The following is a 22,445-nucleotide window of genomic DNA, read 5'->3' as shown; positions in this document are numbered from 1 at the left end:
ATCACTCCTGGTGGTGCTGGGGAGACTATATGGAGTGTCAAGGATTGAACCCAGGTCAGCTGCTTGCAAAACAAATACCCTCTCCACTCTGCTATCACTCTGGCCCCCAGCATAGCTATTGGAGGGGGGGGGGGGGAATCGAGTCACGGTCCATCCTAGGCTAGTGTCAGCAAGGCACTACTACCGAGTCACCACTCTGGCCCCCAGCATAGCTATATTAAAAAAAAGAAAAAAGAAAGAAAAACATTTCAATAGTCAACATCAGCCCTAAGTGTAACTTTATATCCCATAAGGACAGAAAGGTTGAGAGGAAAGTAGAACAGTCTTTCACTCCAAAGAGCTTGGAGCCAAATGCCAGGCGTGGCTCTGACATTGACAAAGAGGAAGGGAGTCTGTGGACAAGCTGCTAAATGAACTCGAGCTTTTTCCCATCACCAACAGGATGCTCAGAGGGGGTGGGGATTCACTCCATTCACTCCATCGACACTTTCCAGCCAGGTTACTTCTAAATTTCTAATAAGCTTTTTTGAAAATAAAAATACTAGAAATAATACAAAGCTTGCCATTGTTCATTTGTCAAACTCCATGCTTACCTTACTCTAGACCATAAGTCCTCAATGACACTGACACTGTCCTCAGGGAAAGAAGAAATGGCTCTTGGTGGAGGGAAATTAACCACTCTAAGTATGACCCATAGCTATATACATACATACATATAATTACATTTTGATATATGTATATATATATATAGATATAGATATAGATTCAGAGAAATCTTAAGATATCAGAAGGGATAATTGAGAAACTAGTATTCAATTGAGGAAACAAGCATAGAAATAATGTGGAAAGCACAGTGGGAGGGTTAGTTCTCAAAACTATTGGGGCCGGAGAGATAGCATGGAGGTAGTGTATTTGCCTTGCATGCAGAAGGACGGTGGTTCAAATCCCAGCATCCCATATGGTCCCCTGAGCCTGCCAGGAGCAATTTCTGAGCATAGAGCCAGGAGTAAATCCTGAGTGTTGTCGGGTGTGACCCAAAAACAAAAACAAAAAAAAACAACTACTGTCACACTTTTGAATTAAAGCTAAAGCAAAAAAAGCAGAGAGTTTACAAGGGTTCAGTCTCACCTGCCTTGCACAGAGCTGACACCAATCTAATCTATGGTCCTCAGCACCGCTGTATGGCCTAATGGGCCCCCCACACTGTTGTGTGATCCAGAGAGCTGGAGGATCCCCAATTTCGCCAGGTGTGGCCTAGAGGGTCCCCCCAGCACCACCAGGTACCAGAACTCCACATTCTAGGGCCCTCATAGCAAACCATAGGCTGGCTGGCTTGACTGAGAATTATCAGAAGAATGATTCTCCAGGGTACAGAAAAATTCTCTACAGGACATATAGTATATAGATCTAAAAAGTACTAAAAAGCCTGCAAAATATATAAAAATAATAAGTCAAAACTGATTTATTACTGATAGGGATGGGAGCATACACACTGAAGGTTGCTCAGGAGTAACTCAGCTAGATGCTTGGGAGTCATTCTCTGTAGATGCTGGGGGAGGAATTCAGGCCTTTGCATTCAAAGCCTGCATTTTGTCTGCTGAGATATTTCTCTCAGGCCTTCTTTCTGACTTCAGAGCTCTAACTTCAAGAATCTGTCTTATACCAAAAAACTGAACAGGGTAACACACATGACCTTTCTTCATAGGAATCTATATAAAGACTTACAAGTAAGGAAGAGGAAAAGACTCCAAATTAAAGAGGTAAAAAATCTAAATTCAGAGCTATCTAAGGGAGAGAGAAAAGGCAATTTGTGAATAAAGTTTAACAAAAATGCAAGAAATAATTGAGTCATAAGTTATTGAAGGAAAGATAAGGTAGTTTATTAAGAAATGTTTGGGGGTTATTGGGGCTGGACAGTGGCAGAGCATTTGCCTTGCATAAGGCTGACCCGAGACGGACCCAGGTTCGATTCCCAGCATCCCATATGATCCCCTGAGACTGCCAGGAGCGATTTCTGAGTGCAGAGCCAGAAGTAACCCCTGAGTACTGCCAGGGGTGCCCAAAAACAAAACAAAACAAAACAATTGGAGGGTGGGTGCCAGAGAGATAAGAACAGCAGGTAGAGTAGTTTGTGGTCCAAAGTGGGGGAGAAAAAAAGAGAAAAGTTTAAAAAATCTTGGGGGGGGGGCACAAATGGTGGTGTTTGAGGACTATTCTTGGCTCTGTGCTCAGAAGCAAGCACTGGCAGTGCTCAGAGAGCATATATGTAGGGCAGTGTCATTTGAAAAACCTGGGTCAGCTGAACAGAAGGCAACACTTTAAAAAAAAAAAAAAAGAGTGTCAACCATTAGTTGCATCTCTGCAGAGGGTAGAAGGTGGAGTTCTCCTAATTTTCACAATAAAATGTTGGGAGAAAATTATTAGAAGGAAATAACCTCAAAAACACAACTTACTCATATATATTATGGACTCCAAGCTAAGAACTTACTGATAAAAGAAATTCAATCTTTTTATGTTCCAGAGTAAACTCTAAATAATGAGTTACTTGAAATGCAAAGAACATGCCTGATATATTCAACAGTAATAATACAAGTTGGATATTAGAGCACAGGACTGAAAGAAGGAGCTACCATTTGAAGAAGTCAAACTACCAATTCCAGTACTCCTCAAAATTTCTCTCTCTCAGGCTCTTTAGCCCTCACACATTTACTTGCACACAGGTACTAAAACTTGTCTTTGAGCAAGTGCTGTGATCTCTATACAGTGCCAAAATTCAGTGGCCTGCCTTGGTTCTAGCCACGCAGGCAGAAATAATGCAACTTCACTTGCTAAAAATCGAGCACTGGAGCACAGGTCAAACCTTCAGTTGACTGAGCAACAGGTGCCTTGGCTTAATTTGTGCACACATGAAGACATGCTAAAGTTATATGAGATATTCTCACTGGAGAAATGATGTGTAGAACCTCTCATTATAGTCTCCTGAAAATCTGTTAAATTGATTAGTTCATAGATAAAACAATGTGTTAAAGACTGAAAGTCCTAGTTTTACACAGTTCAAACCTCATGAGAACCTACTTCTTGACCCTTGTCAGAGGCAATCAGATCAAGACCATTCTTTCGAAATAATAACTTACAAATCTACTGACAATAAGTTCTATAAAACTGTTCAAGTCCAAGAAAAATTATACAAAGACCTTCACACCTCTGCAGATGAGTCTCTATTTCCAGCCCAGCTGACAGATTGGCTCTCAATTGGCTGCTGAATGTGAAGGTGGGACAGCGTAGGGCTCATCTCCACAGAATTATGTCCATGTCCCACCCTCAGAGATGCTGAAGTGACTGTCATAGTTGTGATGCTGAGCCACATCCTGGCCCTGTGTGATATTTCTGAAACACTGATCCTCTACACACATGATCGGAATCAGTCTGGAATGAAGAGCACCAGCTGGTGTCCATAAGAGCCTTGTTAGCCAGGACAGCAGAGGCAAAGGTCAGGGAAATAGCTCAATTCTCAGAAATTCCCAGAGCTTCAGAAATTTCTACCACCTCAGAGAAAAGAGTACCCCAGAGGGGATGTGGCATAAGTAATGGATACTGGCTAGATAGAGGCCTGCCAGCATCCCAAGCACATCACAACTCCATGCATCACACTGGAGACAGTAGATACAAACATATTAGCCAACAAACGAGTTTGATCAAGTGTTTAAAATGTCACAGAGCAACAGAACAGCAGGTAGGGCCTTGCATGCGACTGACCCCAGTTCTAACTCAGCATCTCATGTGGATCATCTGAGTCCTGCCAGGAGTGACCCCTAAGTGCAGAGCTAGGAGTAAGCCCTGAGCACAACTGGGTGAGTCCTACCACCCCTCCCCCCAAAAAATTAACTAAGTTGATAAATAAAAAAATATCATACTCCAAAATTCTTTCACAGTATGTATGCACTGCTGGTTATCTCTGTTTCCGAATCTGTGATATAGGATGGTAATTCTAATCCTAATTAATTTTGGCTATTCATCAGAGCAAAGCAATCCATTACACAGGGTGTCTAGTCCCTATCAGTTGTCCTGTGGTCCACAGCAAAGGTTCCTTAATTTGTAGACAAATACACATCCTGGAGATGGACTTTAGTGACTATGGGAAAAGAATAGCAGCAAGAAAGGTCCTCTCCAGAGTTTATCAACTGTGGAGGTCCAAATGAATGTGGAAGTTAATTTAAAAAAAAAAGTAGGTTACAGTAATAAGTTTCTGAATGTACAACAGCCAAACCATTACTCAGATATCACACATGTAAGGTAAATAAGGTGTGTATTTCTGGCACCTTCACAGCCAGGTTTGACCAATGAAATGAAGAGGGTGGAGACCACTACTCATCTAATAGCAACTCTGTTGATATCTCCCCCATTGGAGCAAGGACCTGGGAATCAGGGCCTGGTTTCAAAATCTCCCAAGACCCAACACTGCTGGCTAGCTCTGTCTCCAATCTGTGATACAAGATGGTAAGTCTAACCCTAATTAAGCATCTCAGAAGCAGTCATGAGCGTGTAAAGTAAAATTTTAGATAAAAATAAGTCAGGATGAGAGATGTAGTTCACTAAATCTATAACTAACATCTGAAAAAATTAAATATGGGTTCCTGTACATATGCAAAGGCACGCTCACAAGCAAAAACTCACAACTTTTGGCCTGAGTTAATTTCTCTTCTTTCCCTTTTAAAGCTACACAATAAATCCTCATGTGACCATTTCAAGAAGTACTTTTTTTTTTATTATTAAGTTTTGCCAACAATCTGCTCACAACATTCTAGCAGATGTTTCTGTTTTCAAACCTCTGGGAACTTGGCTGGATTTGTTTTATTTTTTTTTTCCCTCATGTTAAAAATAAAAGAAATGGCCCAAAATGTGGCCCAACACCCCAGAGACGCTCCCTCCACAACACTCCACACATGTGACCGCCAAATTCCTCCTCAAATGTTCTCTTTTCCATTAGAGAAGTTAGTTCCAATTTCAGCCCATTATGTAGCCAAGAGTGACATCACACAAAAGAGGTTGTTGTGTGTGTTTTTTGTGTGGTGGTTTTATTTGGGGGGGGGGGTGTTGTTTGCTTGTTTTGCCTTTTTTTTGGTTAGTAAAGAAAATGCTACTACAGATTTGTAGTTATCTGGTACTGCAACAATTTAAGCCACAGAGGTTGCTTACAGTGTGTTAAGACAAGCATTTGCTCAAGATCTATTCTCCACACATGTGGACATGCTTACACCAAAGCATGAAGGGACAGAGAGATCCTTGTCTTTATCATTTTCTTTAAGAAGAACATCTGTGACCCAAGCCTACCTCAGTGACATCCATGACCTTGATGGCCGCCAGCTGCCCGGTCTTAACATGTCGGCCCTGAAAAAAGAGCAGAGAAATCTGTTATCAACATTTTGTACAATCATTAGGAAAGAACAGTCAGACGTTTGTCTTCACCCTGTTTGTTTCTGGAATCTGGGCACCATGTGTGATGCCAGGACCCTCCCACGTGGACAATCTCTTCAGCCCTCTAAAAATCTTTATTTTTATTTATATTATTATATATTATTTATATTTATTCTGTATTTTTCCCAAGTGTGGGAATGAAACGATCCCCTATCATCATCCAATACTCTGATATGATATGTATGGCACCAAAGAATACTTTTAATAAAGTTATTAAAAATGTAAATGAATATAAGTAAAGCACCAATTTCCCCAGGCTTAATTTATGCATCAATTTTAAATGTTTTCTTCTATCAGGGTGATCTTTCTCAACATTAAACATGAAGGAAATGTCACTCCTCACCTCCACATACACCCCCCCCCCCAAATCTTCAGTGTTTAAAAAGTGTATCCGTGGATCCTGTGGAGCTGTGGAGCTGACAAACAGGTATTTACTGCATTCTCCCAGAGGGGGTTTGGATGAACTTCATGAAGACAGAATCTCTAAGTAAAAATGCAGGAGATGCCCTTTCCACCAGAATTCCACAAAATGGAAAAAATGGATGGACTCTTCTACCAACTTGTATATTACTGCAATTCAAGTCTTTGGCCTTAAAAAATAATAATAATGGCTTAAATTATTTATCCCCAGTACTTCATAGAGGTAGAGACACAGAACAATTTTGTACTACACCCAACATCACTCTCTACAAATGAGACTGCTCACATGTCCCTGAAGTAAGAAACCCTCACTTTAGCTTGAGTCTTCACTTGAGTCCCCTTAAGCCTATTTATTGAGGAAAATGCACGTTCTTTATTTAAAGGAGAACTTGGAGTAGCAAGAACAGAGCACAGCCCTCTTGAGTAAGGCCCCGGGACAATATCTGGCACTCTTGAATGGCAAAGTCAAATCTTTCTTAGCAACTTGCAAGCCCAAGAGCACGTCTGATTTTTCAATATATTTCATGTTCTTAACAATCAGATAATGGCCTGACATTTGCAAAGTTGCAAGACCTTTCTGACACATATCCCAAGAAAGAAGAAAAAATCACAGTCCATGTTTATAAAGCCATAGAACCAGGTGTCTGCCCGCTGACGAAATTTCTACAAAAAAGCCTTTTCCTAAATATATAGATATATGTGGATATATCTATAGATATAGCTAGTAGATATGTGTATCTATAGATATATATCCTAAAAGAAACATTTGCATCCTAAGCAAAACACCTATATCTCTAGATAATATATCCTAAAGGAAGCATTCGACTCCTAAGCAGAGGCTGGCTGCAACCCAACTCTCTAGCATCAGTAAATATACTCAACCCCTATAACTTCATTGAAAGATAGCTGATGAACCTATGTGTTCATTGAGAAGACAACTCAGATGGCCTCTTCCCAGGAGAGACCTGAAAGAGGAGGAGAGCATCTGAGAGCAACCCAGGAAAGAGCTAGACCCTCAGGACACCAGCCCTGGATCCAATCTATGCCATGATGGAAGACTTGGATGGCCGTAGGTGACAAGTGAGCAGCGCCTTTCAAAGACTCCATCACAGTCCTCTCACAGACTTCCTCCACATCCCTGCTCCTAAGAGCCTATAGAGCACCAGAAGAAGTGAGCACCAAGTCCTTCCCTGCACCCACACACAGGCGTGCTTGCAACCTCAGCCCCATGGCACTGAGAGGCATTACATTCCTGGAAACAAAGACCCAAGACCCCAAAATGTGGTCACCCACTCTAGGGTTATTCACTCTGTGAATAGGCCCTTCATATGCATCATTGTTGGTGCCCCACAAAACCCAGCAAGATGGCACAATCTGGTCTCTTCAAAAAACCAGGAGTGTCATGGGCTGAGAACTTTCAAACACAAATGCCTGCAAATGTCCAAGGGTACCAATCTAATTCTTGTTTTCTTAAGAGTCTGTTTTCTCTCTTTTATTATTTAGCTGTCTGACATAAAAAGCAAAATCTACGCAGCTCACTGTGGAGGCTACTGTGTAGACCCTGAGGGAGCTTTGGTGCAGACACTGAGCTTGCCATATAGACACTGGAGTCTTCTTGGTGGTCTGGAGATGGCCTTGCAGAAATGAGCCCCCTGAGATGTGAGCTGCAAGGGAACCCTGGCAGATCCCAGCAAGGACAGGGGTAGGGGGAAGATTGTGGTTGCTCTGGTGGGAAAGTCCAACTGCATGCAGCCTCTCAATTCCTGCTTACCCTCGCAGTGGCTGAGTGTTTGCTGCCTCCCAGAAGTGCTGATGCATGGGGTTCAGTGCCAACAGAAGAGGTGCTATGCTGAGGAAGTTGTTCAGTTACAAAATTTCGCCCCAGAGCTCACTTTCCTGTCCATCTCAAACTTGAACCTGAGAATTTATTCCCTAGGACAGGACAGAATGTGTGCCTTTCTAAATTCTCTAGGGCTCATAGCAAATCACTTCTTCAAACATCTGAAAAAGCACGGGTTTGTGTACCCATGCACCTTTGGGAATACATGGTATTTACCTCTACACTACGTGGGCTCATTGGCTTCATTAGGTGATTTTGGTATATGAAAGTTGGACTGGCATCAAATAAATTCTAGCAAATGTAAATTAGACTTAGAAAAAATGAGTAGATATTTTGAAAAGTTCAAGGGCTCAAAGGCCAGGCATATCTGGCCCAGGGTGAGTTAACTTTACAGATAAAGAAAATGCGCCCAGAACTGGAGAAACACAGGTCAGTGACCAAAGTCAAACCTAACTTGTCAGTCTTCACCCTAGCTATCTCAGTCATTTATAGTTTGACTTACGAAACTGCATTCAGCACTGAGTCAAGAGCAGCCCCTAAAGAGGAAGGAGGCAGACGACGCAGAACACAGTTGCACAATAAAAATACTCTGAATGATGCTATAATGGTGAATAGGTCACTAAATATCTCAAACTCACAGACTGTGCAACAGAATACACTATGAATGAGGTTGCGAGAGATGGTCAGTAGATAGGAAATCTCTATATCTTCCTCTCAATGTGAAGTTACAAGTACTCTTAAAAAAACTAAGTCTTAGGGCCGGAGAGATAGCACTGTGGTAAAGGTGTCTGCCCTGAACACAGCCTACCTGGAACAAACCTGGGTTCCATTCCCAGCATCCTAGATGGCCCGCTGAGCCTGCCAGAAGCTATTTCTGAGCACAGAGCCAGGAGTAACCCCTGAGCATTACCAGGTGTGGCCCAAAAAAAAAAAACAAAAAATAAATTAAGTCATAAATTTGTTGTCAAAATTCCAATCAATGATTGTGAAACAATAGTATAAAGGGCAGGCTCTTGCCTTCCATGTGGTTGATCCAAGTTCAATTCCCCAGCACCCCAGATGGTCTCCCCAGGCCTGCTAAGAGTGATTCCTAAGCACAGAGCTAGGAGTAAGTTCTGAGTACCACTGGGTGTGGCCAAAAAACAAAACCAAAAAATTCCAACCCACTCCTCATTTGACTTATTTTTAAAAGCAAACAAGAAGCCTGTGTGTGGTGACTGGCAGGAGCTAGTTACTGTCCCAAAACTGAGCCCCTTCCTAGGAAACTACATCAGCTTTAAGGCAGTTTAACCCCAAAACCACAGGTCTCAGTCATGGGTGCTCCTTCCTAGTAAGTATCTTGTAAAAATAAAAAAAATAAAAATAATGATAAAAAATTCTTCTCTCCCAAATGACGCTGAGAGAAAATAGCTCAACCTATATCCCAGGAGGCACCCCATCTTCTAAGTGTCTCCTTCCAAGAATACAGGATTAAAGGCACCCAGAGTTCACTGCCCCCCCCACCACAGAAAAATCTCTCTCTCTCTCTCTCTTCTCTCTCTCTCTCTCTCTCTCCTCTCTCTCTCTCTCTCTCTATCCTCTCTCTCTCTCTCTCTCTCTCTCTCTCTTCTCTCTCTCTCTCTCTCTCTCTCTCTCTCTCTCTCTCTCTCTCTCTCTCTCTCTCTCTCTCTCTCTCTCTCTCTCTCTCTCTCTCACTCTCTCACTCTCTCACTCTCACTCATGGTGACCAAACCAAGTCAGCAAAAGGCCTATTTCCAAGTATCTCACTCTTACTGTAGGCTGTTTTAGGGACCTTCCCCTCTAACTACCATCACAAAAGTTTGGTACTTTACTGTGATCTTTCTCCATTTCTTGCAGGTTAGCAGGAAGAAAGAAAGAGCACAGAAATGGCTAGGTGCTAAGAGATCAGTCAGGACTTGCAATTTTGTAAGAAGACACTGCTCCCAACAGAGCCTAAAATTAAAGGGTTCAATAAAGAATGATTCCTTTCTGAAGTCAGAGCTGCTCTCCCTGGAACAATACTCCTTTTAAGAAAAATTATGACCCAGCAGCAGAACAAGTAGACAGGACTTCTGCTAAGAATAAAGCTGTCAAAACAGACAGCTGGTCAGACTTCACTTGGCCATCCCACCTCCAATAAACAAGAATTATTTTGCTTAGGCCGAGTTTGCAGTTAGGGAAAAAGTGAAATAACTAATGTACCCCACTTTTTTTTCTATAAAAGACTAAACTGAATGGAAATCTTCTAACCCTGAAATCTTGAATGCATTACAGATGCTTTTCTTAATGGCTCAGGGAAATCATTATGAACATCAATGACCAGCCTATCCTTGCAATTAAGTGACAGCCTCAGGGAACATTACATCAGGCCAATGTTCTAGTTCCTACAAAGAACCCAGTCAACTGGGCTCCGCAGGCTGCTTTGGTCATTTTCGGATTCTGAAATAAATCAGCCAGAGCACAAACCAAGTTCCTACTGGGTGAGTGAGCACTGATCTGCAAGTCATCACCAAGCATGATCACCTTGATGTGGAAAAATAGAGAAAATTGTGATTAAGTACAGAAATAAAAGGGTAAAAAAAAAAAAAAAGGCATAAGAACTCAAAGTTATTGAACAGTTGATGAATAATTCCCTTCCAGCTGCCAGTGGGTCAGGTGCCGGAGGAAACAGAAGCTTTCTAGAGATACAGCTGCATGATAAAGGCCTTGAGAGACTGGGGGAGTGAGTCACTCTAAGGGGGAGGCACATTTCTTGCTACTATGACTCCACTTTGATCACCAATGCCACACATGATCCCTGAGCACAGAACCAGGAGCAGGATCTGAGCTCCACCAGGTGTGGCCCATAAACAAAACAAAGAACAGTTCCTCCTGAGACATAGCACTGACATCCTGAGACACAGCAGTCTGAACAAGGATCTGGGCAGTATCAAGCCTATTCAGAGGGGAACTGACAAGTATCACAGCGCCACCAACATCAAATGGTCCACTAAATACAAGGAAAGGGGGAAAAGGCATTTCCTTTGTTATATTAGTGCTAATGTCTGGGAAATCTTTTCTACAGTTTAGATTCCATAAACAGCTATCACGAATGTTCAATATGCATTTCTGGTATCTTTTCCTCTGCTGCCTTGAAAAGCCCAACAGACTTATGACTCAGCAATTTTAGCTTAACATCACTCAAGAACCTTTAGTGCAATCCATCCTTTACAACAGACCAACAAATTTATAGTCATCTTTCTAAGTAGGTGGGACAGTTCATCAGTCAATCAGATAGGGCCAGGTCTGACATTTGATCATGACTGCCAATCTACTACACCCCTAAAGCACTTTAACTGGTGGGTACTAGACGATCGATACATAGCCCATAAGACACATTCCCTACCTAAGGGGTCAAGAGCTGCAAATAAAATACTTTCCTATTTGTCAGCTACCAGAGAGAGGCTACAAGAGAGTTCACCTTTCTTTACTTTGTCTGTATTGTCCATATTTTTAATGAAGCCGCTTTTATTTATTTTTATTTATTTATTTATTTATTTTGGTTTTTGGGTCACACTCAGCAGCACTCAGGGGTTACTCCGGGCTCTACTCTCAGAAATCACTCCTGGCAGGCTCGGGGGACCATATGAGATGCTGGAATTCGAACCACCGTCCTTCTGCATGCAAGGCAAATGTCCTACCTCTATGCTTTTACTAATATTTTAAAGGAGAAAAATAATAAATTTTTTCATTAGTTCCTTTTTTTAATATATTAAACAAAGCTCTGGTGTCAAATGTATTTAAACTTTATCATGGTTCTCAAAAAGTAAAATGAATTCAGGACATGCAATCTAAGGTTATATCTGCAAATGTGCATCCAGAAAAGAACAGAATAGCTAATAGGGCAAGCAAAAAATGTGCCTTGAAAATAGTATAAACTGTCTTTTAGAAGCAGAGGACAACATGGCAAACTAGAAAATTGTCAAAACTTTAATATTCCTGAAGATTGACTGAAACACCAAGATTCTGCTCCTCACATATATTTTGAATATTGGTGTGCTCATGTCCCTAATGTCTCTGTTGACTTAATGATTCAAGTGTTGTGAACCCAGGTACAGAATTGTGTATTGAATAAATGACTGGCTTTCTTGGGGCTGTTCAGGTAACCCCCAAAACTTAATCAATCTATGTGTGTGTCTCTTTACATGTCTGTATCACACTCTATGACCGGATAAAGATCTAAGACAGCTGTCCTTTAGCTGTGAAATGGTCACAGATGGAGTCTTCTATCAAAGGCTCACCAAGGACCAGGGAAATAACTCAGATGTGCATGCCTGGTGGCATAAGGCTCTGAGTTCAATCCCAAGCACATGCAGCATTTAATACAAGGTTTGGCTTGTATTACAGGCTGCTGCTGCTGCTGCTGCTGCTGCTGCTGCTGCTGCTGCTGCTGCTGCTGCTGCTGCTTGCTGCTGCTTGCTGCTGCTGCTACTAACAATGTAGCAGTTTCATCCAGGTAGGTAGCATCATGATTATGACCAGTACAGACCATCTAAGACTGCACACCAAGTTCAAAACTACCAGGAGTGTTTAGATATTTCTTTTTAACATGAGGTGTCTTCAAAGGGGTAAAAAATTAACCTTAGTTACACAAACCATCAGAAATATATAGTCACTCAAATTGAAACCAAAATGCATAATCTGAATGTTTTTCTCCCAAGACCCCTCCATACAAATTAACAGTACCTATAAATATAACTACTCTCAAATGAGCTTTCTACTCATTTTAAAGAGTTATACTACTTTCTATTACTTTAACTGTTATAGAAGGAATGATCCCTATGAACGTATTTATACTTATTTGGTTAAATGTGTACAGTCTAATTCTAAAGGTAAACTCCCATTCCTTTCTTTATCCTTCCCTAGGTAACCTGTAGGATAACCTTGGGCCCTTGCTCCAAACAGGGAATCTAAATGGTGTTAACTTTCTCAGTGAAGCAGTACGAAACAACTGGAAGGACCAGATAGTACAGTGGGAAGACGCTGTCTTACATGTATCCAACACTAGCTGGATTCCCAGCACTGCTCCCCATCCCTGAAAACCTCTAGGAATGATGACTAAGCATAGAGTCAAGAATAGCCCAAGTACCTCTGGTGTGGCCCCATAATCCCTACAAAAAGACTCTAGAACAAAAAATAAGAAAGAAAAATCAACTGGAAAAACAAACAAAATTATGATGAGGTGGCCAAAGGAAGGGGAGCAAAGGGAAGAAACTTCAGGACTGCCCACTTGGTAACTCCAGTATCATGCTACATAATCACCAATAGGGACTAAAGTGTGGTTCACTCTGAAGGAAGAGCAGACAGCATTGGAATATCGCAAATCTATGATTCTACAAGACTCCAGGAGAAGGAGTTAGACAAATTAGTGGATTCTAACAGAAAACTTTGCTTATTATAATGAACAAATATTTACCCACAACAAAAAAACAACACATATTTCTAAGTGCTATGCTCAGGGATTACTCCTGGCACTGTATTCAGGGAACATGCCTGGAGTACTCAAGGGACCACATGTAGTGCAGAGGATTTAACCCAGGTCAGATGCATGCAAGGCAAGAGCTTTAAGCCTTGCACTACCTCCAGTGTGGATTCTGTTCTACCTCCCATCACTTCCATAACCAAGAAGTTTTCCTACATCTCCCCTGTGACTTTCTAGTTTACTCAACAGTTGGAATTATACCCACTGGGCTAATCTCACAAGTAAAATAAGCACTTCAAGCATCAGCAGAGCATTCAAGTTCAACTCTTTTCATAGGCTTAGAGGGGAAAAAAATGGAAAGTTTCAGATACAAATCAAAAGGCAAGGATGAGGGGAAGCCAAAAATTATGATCTACCGAAGATCCTTTTCCACCCCCAACCCAGGCATGGAAAGCTAAATTACATGCAGTATGTTTCTAGCTGATCTAAGTATGAGCAGATTTCTGAACTTAAATTATTTCTTCATGCTGCTATGCAAGGACCAAGAGCAGTATCTCTCTCCATTTCACTTTCAGAGTCTGGATGCAGTTCTTTGTTGGCTTTTGCTCACACTCACCAGCTCAAGGAACTCACACTCACACTCCCCAGCTCTCCTCTCCACCGGCCAGCAAACAGTCACCAACAAGTCCCCATTCTGCACTAGTGCTGGTAACAGCATTTAGTAGACATGGATTTGGTGTCTAGCACATGATAATCCAAGTAACAGCAAACAAAGATTCTTGAATTTGGGCAGTCCTCCATGAGCTTAACAAAGCAGATCTTTAATCACATACCATCCCACTATCCTGCTGATAGGTGCTAATGACCCTGAGGATCTAATTCTAAACCTAAGTCTGCTGAAGCAGGGAGGAGGGTACTGTGGTGGACATTGTCCCTTACACTACAAAGTACAAAGGACTTTAAGCAAGGGGTCTAGTGAAAAGAATCATAATGAAAGGGCACTGGTCAGAATAGTTTTTTGTTGTTGTTCAACATGCAGGAAGGGCAAATCCCACCCTTGGCAGTACGTGGTAACCCCTGCATGGGGCTGAGAATATCCCCTTAGCACTGCCAACCCTAGACCAAACACTTTATTAAAAAATCTAATCCCTTAAATTGTTCCTTGAGTACTGGTAAAAATGATCCCTAAGAGTCCTCAGTGCCATGAGTGTGTCCCCCACAATTATTTAATTCCCCAAATAAAAGTTGTTCTTAAGCAACACTGTTTGCCTTGGTAAATATTCATGCAATGTTTCCCTGACTTTAATGCTTGAAAGGCAAGGGTTCTCCTTAGGGTTTCCCTGTGGTCTCCCTTTCAATGTCCCACATGGGAGTAGTATGACTATGCAATCAACTTGGGTCTTCAAAGGCAAAACAGCCCCTTGCAAACTCATCATTTACCTAAAACTTACTCAATGAAACTGAGAAAGAAAAAAAAAAAAAAAAGTCGATAGATACTGAAACGATATTCTCCTGGAGAGAGGGAGAGAGGTCTCTTGCCCAGCACTAGAAAAAGAAAATTCTCTTCTCAACATCTTCTGTGACAAATAAGAAAGTCATTGCATGGAATCACCCTTCACCAAACCACTCAACCCCTACGAGTCCCTTGTTCCCATAAAATCGCCATCCACTGCAAAGAACTGTATTATATAAACCAATGAGGGCTCCTAATGTAGAAAATAACCATTTCTTTTTGAGCTATACAAATCCATTAAAGATCCCCTCCCCAAATCACAATGAAGGGTTTTGTGAATAAGCAAATCAAAGACCAATTTTAAAATATGACCTAGAGTTTGCTGGCAAGGTGATTAGTATTGTATACTGACACCATCACCTTCCAGCAGGCAATGCCATAGTGTCCCAGGGCACAGCTGAGTTGGCAAAGAGAGGCCGAGATCAAAGGCTTCCCACCACTCTCCACCACTCCTCCCCATCTGGCCAGGAAACAGCCACCAACAAGTCCCCATTCAGCACCAGTGCAGTTAACAGCAGTAAGTTGACACAGATTTGGTGCCCGTGGCACAAGATAATTCAAGGCAAACATGGATCCTCAAATCCAGGCAGTCCTACAAATATTTTCAAAGCAGATCTAGAAAGTGCACCTGGATGAGAAGAGGGGCCCAGCACCTTAGAGCAAAGGGAGCAAAGGTGCATATCTACATCAGTGAGCAGGGAGCCAGGACGGGACAGCAGGCAGGGCCGTGAAATCCTGCAGGCAGAGAGAGGCTGCTCCCTCACAATCCACACCACCCTCAACAGGCACCTTGAACACAGTATCCTGTCCCCCAGAAGTATCTGCCTTCCCTGCCCACCTACAGAACCCCTGAAGGTATGGAGGGTGGGGGAAGTATAGAAAGGAACCAGGTCAGACAAAGGTCAGGAAACCACATTGGGACTCTCCAGTGCAGCGGGTCAAATGAGCCAACAGGCACATACAGATCCAGGGCCTGTCAACAGAGTGAGCCTGGAAACAGAATAAAGGGTCAGGTCACTGAGGCCACCCTCTTCCTTTCATCACCCCAAGACCTACACAGCTATACCCCAAACATGCATCCATATGCATCTACACAAACTTATGCACCCACATGCATCAACACAGCTATACATACACACCTACACCCAAACCTACACACCTACAGTACAGACACACAACCATACACCCCAACAATCATATCTACATACAACTACACAGACCGCACATATCTTTATAGGCCTACATCCACTCAATACTTCTACATACACACAAGGATTTACATACATCTACACAGACCCATATACATGCCTGCATACACTCATACTTCTGTTTACTTCTACAGACACACCTATACTCCATATCTCCATAGATCTACATGCCTACACATACAGTAGAAAAACAGCCCAACACACATATCTATATACATCTACACTGACCTGCATACACATCCAGGACTATAGCACCCGCTGCAGCACTGGCGGAGGATGTGAGGCACAGAGAAGCAGAGGGAAGAGGACCTCAAATTCCAGCGCACTTCCTAAGTATCACTAAGTGCTGCCCCAGCTCACTTCTAAGAGAGATGGCAACTTCTACAAGATAGTGGAGCAGGGCAACCAGGCACTGGGCTACTGCTGAGAGGAGTGTAAGGAAGAAGAAAGGAAGTGCCTAATTCCAGGTTTCAACAAAACCCAACCAGAGGAACCTGGGTTTCCCTGAATAGCAAAAACTGTAAACACCAGTGGCTGTGGGTGCTGGTGGATGCTGGTGGATGCTGTGGATGCTGGTGGATGCTGCAAGATACAATGCAGGTCTGCTCCTGCAGAGCCCAGCACTGAGGCGCTATGATGAAAAAATACTACTACTGAAAGAAAAGTAACGAGTAACAAATATGCCAATATTCTCTAATTCTCTCTCTCTCTCTCTCTCTCTCTCTCTCTCTCTCTCTCTCTCTCTCTCTCTCTCTCTCTCTCTCTCACACACACACACACACACACACACACACACACACACACGCCAAATCTGTCACAGAAAAAAACAAATCAGCAGGTCAACATCATACAAAAAGGTCAGAGTGAACTCTGATCAGCTGTGGAAAGGCAAACAGAAAATCCCCTTCGTGACCCCGACTCATTATACTAAAATATTACAGAGAATACGGATGCAAGATAATCACATATTCTAGGAGGCAGCTTAAGTAATTGCAGTAATAAGCCACGTGTAAAGAGGAAGCAACAAATAAATAACAATTAAAGGGGGGCTCTTTTAAATTAACTGCTCAGAGAGTCTGGAAGCTAATCTTTTAGTGGCGCAGTAGTAGCATCTTTGAGAAAAACCCCAAATCCAAGTGAGTTTTATCTGTGGGAAAGTTAAGGGAGAGGGGGTGGGGGAGGATATAGATATAACAGAGCATTAAAACTCCTCCAACCTGTGATTAGTAGGTCAAGCTGTCCCAGCCATCATTAAAGCAAATGTTCTGCCTAATTAGAGGCTGAGACAACCTGCCATGAACCCAAGTGTGCCACTTAGAAGGGGCATCTCCATGTGGGACACCAGACTGGAGCCACCGGCCCAAGACTCTGCCTGGCAAGGCTTCTAGTTCAGATCAAAACCGTGGCAGGTGAGGCTGCAGAGTTTGGTACAAGGTCATACATACCAAAGGGTTCTAAGAGCAAAGGACAAGGGCGATGTAAAGACAACAGAGCGGGCAATAACAGAAACCAGAGGACACTCCCGCAGATGACCAGAAACACCCCCTCTCAAAAGGTAGCCACTACTGTCAGAGGCGCTGGCTGGGAAGAGACCAAACCTGGAAGGTACAGCTTCTTCCCACCAAGCTGAAACCACAGAACTTATTCCCAGGCCTGTGCCAGGCTGTCACTGTAGCCCTGGCAGGAGAATGTCTCCCCTGCCCATTGCTCCACTGAGCCACCCCTCCTACCTGCCAGCAGCCTTCTCCTGGGAAAGCAGCCACCTCCACCTATGTGGCCAGATGAGGTCTGGAAAAATCATCTCCAGAGATGGGAAACAAAGGGAAAGAAAGGAATCTCCAGGCCCCAAAAGAAACAGGAAAGAACAGGCAGAAAGAATAGTCACTACTGGTCTATTTCTTTAAAGAAAGTTTGATACAAAGAGGGGCTCACAGACAATAAACATTCTAAATCTGAGCAGGACCAGAAATTATGATGTTCAAGGGTACTTCTTAACTTCTCAATCTAACTATTAAGAAGGAAAGAGGCCAGAGAGAATGATTATGATGCTTATCATAATAAAGCATCAAACCAATCTATCAATAGATCACTTCAGATTCATTCTCAGTGTGTCTCTGTCTTACTCTGTCTCCGTCTCTGAATTTCTCTGTGTGTACTCCCACCCCCAGCCCCCCACTCCCAGCTTCTGTGACTATCACAGCAAGGAGGAGGAAGGTGTGAAGAATAGAGTATATGCTTTGCAGGAGGCCTGGGTTCGATCCCTTGGCACCAAACGGTCTCACAAGCAATGAAAACAAAGAACTCTTAGCTCTAATTGCAAAGGCTCTTCTGCATGCTTCTATATTCCACTGACATGGGAAGAAAGGCTTCCCCAGAGCCACAGAGTGTGAGAGAAACCCTTTACCCTCAGGGCAAACTGGGTTTGTGGACAGAAAAACACCAAGAACTGCTGAAAGCTCCCAGCCCTGAACCTTTTTTTTTTGGGGGGGGGGGGGGGGGGGAGCCGACAACACATCAAAGTCTCTATCCATCAAAAATAAAGGTGTAAAAGTACAAAATAGTGTACCCCAGAAAGCCAACACCCATCAAACAGCACCCCAAGTACTCTGATCCTGGGCTTGAATGGGAGGACAAGACTCTGTCCTCTAAAGCCTACGAACCTCTCAGGCCCAGGAATAGAGCTAACCAGGTTCCAGGGAAGCCAGGGCAAGGGGAAATTCAGGGCAAGGCGTCACCAGTGCTCCATGAGCCTGGGGTGGATAATTTGTCACAGAAAGCACAGGACATTCTTGCTGCATGCTCACATCTGCCCAGGGAGGCCTTAGAGCTGCCATTTATATAAGGGGCCCTAAGAGTGGACTTTCCTAATTCCAAGGAACATTGCTGATAGTACCATCTTCCAGACACAGCTGAAAGTCAAATCAACCTTGCGATTCCCAGGCCCTGGAAAAGCCCCTGGACTCTCTAGATAAGGACATGGGTGAAGTCACTAAGCTGTCACAGGTGTCCCCGGGTCCCAGGACACCCCATTAGTCTGCAATGTCTCAGTTGGCTTGGCTTTTCTGGATACCCCATTCTTTAGGGCACAGAGCTCCATACAAGGGGTCACAGAGGAAGAATGGAAGGTGGTACTTCTCCAGGCCCCATTTCACCTTCATTATCTCATTATCTGTCTATAATGCACAAGGATCTTGGGGTGCAAGGTGGCTTTACATGTGCAAGTCCTGGCAGCTATGTGAGTTGGTCCACACAGCCCACCAAATCAGAGGAAGAAATCTACATCTAATAATAGCAAATCCCAGAACCTACTTAACATTGTCCTAAATATGAAACACTTACGCTGACAGCTAGTGAAAAAGAAAACCACATTTCCACAACAGTACCCTTAACTTCTAAAGCAAGTTCTCAAAACACATGTTTTACTTGGAAACTAATAATTAATGCCTAAATAGAAGAATTAGTATTCAAAGGATAAACAACTCTAGTTTTTTTGGGGGGGTCAATATAATCTTTCCTAACTGCTAACACATGAAAAGACTTAGTTTTGGATTTTGAGAAAGCAATTTTTCTAAGAGAATTCTACCTCTATCACTTTTAGTTCTTACACACAAGAGCAGGGGTGGCGAACACGCGGCTCTCGAGCCGCATGCGGCTCCCAGCCAAAATGAATGTGGCTCTTTGTCTCTTATCATTATGTTGTATACTGTGGCTCTTTGCAAAGTTTGGATTTTGTTCTGCTGCTTTTGAGGAGGGACCTCTGAGGAGAGATCTCGGAGCGCAGAGTCCCACCCCGAGGCTGCCTCATTCCGTCTCCCATCTCTGGGAAACAACTGCACTGGGCAAGTGGGGGGGGGGGGGGAGGGACGGACCCCATGAGGCACATGTTGGGTCACATCTTGCCATTAGTCCATTAGTTCTTAGTGTGGAGGGCGCAGCACACCCTCACCATCACTGCAGGATTTTTACCCTCACTCAAAATGGCAAAATGCAATATGTGTTTAATATATTATTGTTAAAATTATATACTTTTGTGTGTTTGTCTGTTTTGGCAGGTCACTGTGTGATGTGGCTCTCTGACTCTCACAGTTTAAAATTTTGGCTCTTTGTGTCGAGCTTGTTCGTCACCCCTGCACAAGAGCATCATATATCTACTTTGGACAACCATGTCTCAAGGTCCTGTCTAGGAGTCGGCTTAAAAAGCCTGAAAAGTATGAAAAATCCAAAAAAGTCTTCAACTAAATCTTCAACTGAAGTTAGGTCTAATGGAAGACTAGAGAAAGGGTGTTTGTTGGGTTGTGTCACCAGGCATTTCAGAAATTCATTCAGTAGATTTTCAGTTTTCTCAGCCCCCTTCACAAACAAGCTTCTTTCCCCGGATCAGGGGCTCAAGACAGCAAGGTGGTGGTGGCGTCATGGGGGAAAACAGAGACACTATCTTTGGAGAAAAGAAATACCATGCAGGCAGGCCCACATGAAGCCCATAAAAGTAAACTGGATCTTTCTTTGGCACAGGACTAAGACAGTTCCTCCAAGAACTCCAAAGCATCTGAAGCAACCTCAGCAGCACTGGTATTCAGTGTCCAAGCTGCAGGTCAGTTGCACATCTGTGGTAGAAGCACAATCATTCTGGGGCCCACGGTGGTGCAGCCCCCAATGTCTCGGGGCCTGTCTCTTTGTTCCCCTCATATACTTCAAGAGCACCCACAGAGCTATCTAAGCTCAGGACACTCAGAGCAAAGGCTGGAAATCTGGTCAGGAAAAAGCTCTGTCCCTCCTGACCACAGGAGTGTCTACAGGAACAATAAACCACCTGAGTCCAGCGTTGGCAACCCCTTTTCTTCATTGCTGGGAGGCCTTCCAAGCAAGCAGTATTCTGGGGCGCCAGGGACCAAACTTGACAATGACTCAGCCACTAGTGTGGATGGTTCCACACAGGCCAAGAGTGTGGCAGTATCAGGCCCGGTGGAAGACAAGGGCCAAACCTGGGGTCTCTGGCCCCTGAGCTATCTCACACCCTTTATCGGGTAAAACAACAAGTGTATCCTATTAACAGAATTCTAACTTTCCAGCGTATAAGACAACTTTTGAAACAAAAAAAATAGTCAACCGAAAATCGGGGGTCGTCTTATACGCCGAGTATATCCCGAAAAATGTTTCAATATGCCGCTAAACAAAAATTGTCTGAATACTGTCACAAAACGAATTTTCCAACTCGATCCTGCACCAATCACTGCAAGGCTGCTCAGACCGCCTCTCTAAGAACTCAGCCAATCCAAGCAGGCTTTGTATGCATGCAAATTAGACAATGTTCTGTACCAAATCTACACTGTAAAAAGCCTGCTCAGATTGGCCACAGTCAGAGAGGAAGTCTATTACAGCATAACCTCTGAACCTTTGCTTGTTGTGACTGGCTCACTGTAGTACATACAGTTGCAGCACAGGAGCATTCTGTCTTATACCGTGAATACAGGCTTAAACCTATGTTTTAACTGTAAAATTAGGGGGTCATCTTATACGCCAGAAAATACGGTACCTCTGACATCATTTTGTAAGTTATAGTAACTTGACTGTGTTCAGAACACAGAACTTTTTTTAGTTTTGTTCTTGCACATAGTCTTGTACATAGTAAATGTCCTGTCATTATACTGTCTGTTTACTTTTAAAGGAATCAAATCAACTCTTGACAGTACTTTTCTGTATATTCAAATGATTAATCTATTGTTTACCAGAAAAATAGTCTCAAATCATAAGTAAAGTGAAACAAATTCGTTATATGCCTGCCAAAGTGCAGGCTGGAGAATGGGTGGAAACCTAGGGGATATTGGAGGAGAAAAGAGGACATTGATGGTAGGATTGGTGTTAAAACACTGAATGCTTAAAACAACTTTATTGGGGCCAGAGAGATAACAAAGCGGTAGAACATTTGCTTTGCACTCACTGACCTAGGATGGACCTGGGTTTGATTCCCGGCATTCCATATGGTCCCCCGAGCCTGGCAAGAGTGATTTCTGAGCACAGAGCCAGGAGCAACCCATGAGCACCACCGTGTGTTGCCCAAAAACAAACAAACAAAAAATATTATGAGCAACTTTGCAAATCATAGTATCGTAGTATACTTAGTATCATAGTATACTTATTATCAAAGCATCTTAATAAATATTTTAATAATTTTTTAAAATAATATATAAATAAATAAATAGTATCTTAAAATTAAGAGTCAACCCCCCCCCAAAAAATAGTCTCAAATCATACCAGAGACAGACATGGAAATTAATAACAGTACTTTTTTTTAACCAAGTATCCTGAGGTGATCAAAGAGGTTAAGTAAAAAGCTTAAGTCAAACAGCACCTCAGATGCATCTGTGTAGCAGTAATGGTTGCAGCAAAAGGCAGTGGCTCCGCCCTCACACCCTGTACCCCCATGTGCCTATTGAGGGGAGAAGGAAGGAAGAGTAGCAATAACAGGAAAGATCACACCCTCACACCATCCACCAACAAAACAACAGACTGAATTTTTCAGAGCAGAGC

The 22,445-nt window shown here is 42.9% G+C and overlaps 1 protein-coding gene across 19 annotated transcripts in view; it reads right to left on the bottom strand.

The window, feature by feature from the left end:
• The window catches only part of MAP4K4 (mitogen-activated protein kinase kinase kinase kinase 4), a 148,033-nt gene that overhangs the window by 75,899 nt on the left and 49,689 nt on the right, over positions 1 to 22,445 (bottom strand). For all 19 annotated transcript variants that reach the window (XM_049784976.1, XM_049784980.1, XM_049784978.1 and 16 more), the window contains exon 3: positions 5,332 to 5,388. In XM_049784976.1, the coding sequence (XP_049640933.1) occupies positions 5,332 to 5,388 (57 nt within the window). The remainder of the gene's footprint in view (positions 1 to 5,331; positions 5,389 to 22,445) is intronic.

Source organism: Suncus etruscus, chromosome 12 (assembly GCF_024139225.1).
Source record: "Suncus etruscus isolate mSunEtr1 chromosome 12, mSunEtr1.pri.cur, whole genome shotgun sequence".
Classification (NCBI taxonomy): domain Eukaryota; kingdom Metazoa; phylum Chordata; class Mammalia; order Eulipotyphla; family Soricidae; genus Suncus; species Suncus etruscus.
Note: the sequence above shows the minus strand (reverse complement) of the source record. Positions and strands in the feature narration are given on the sequence as shown.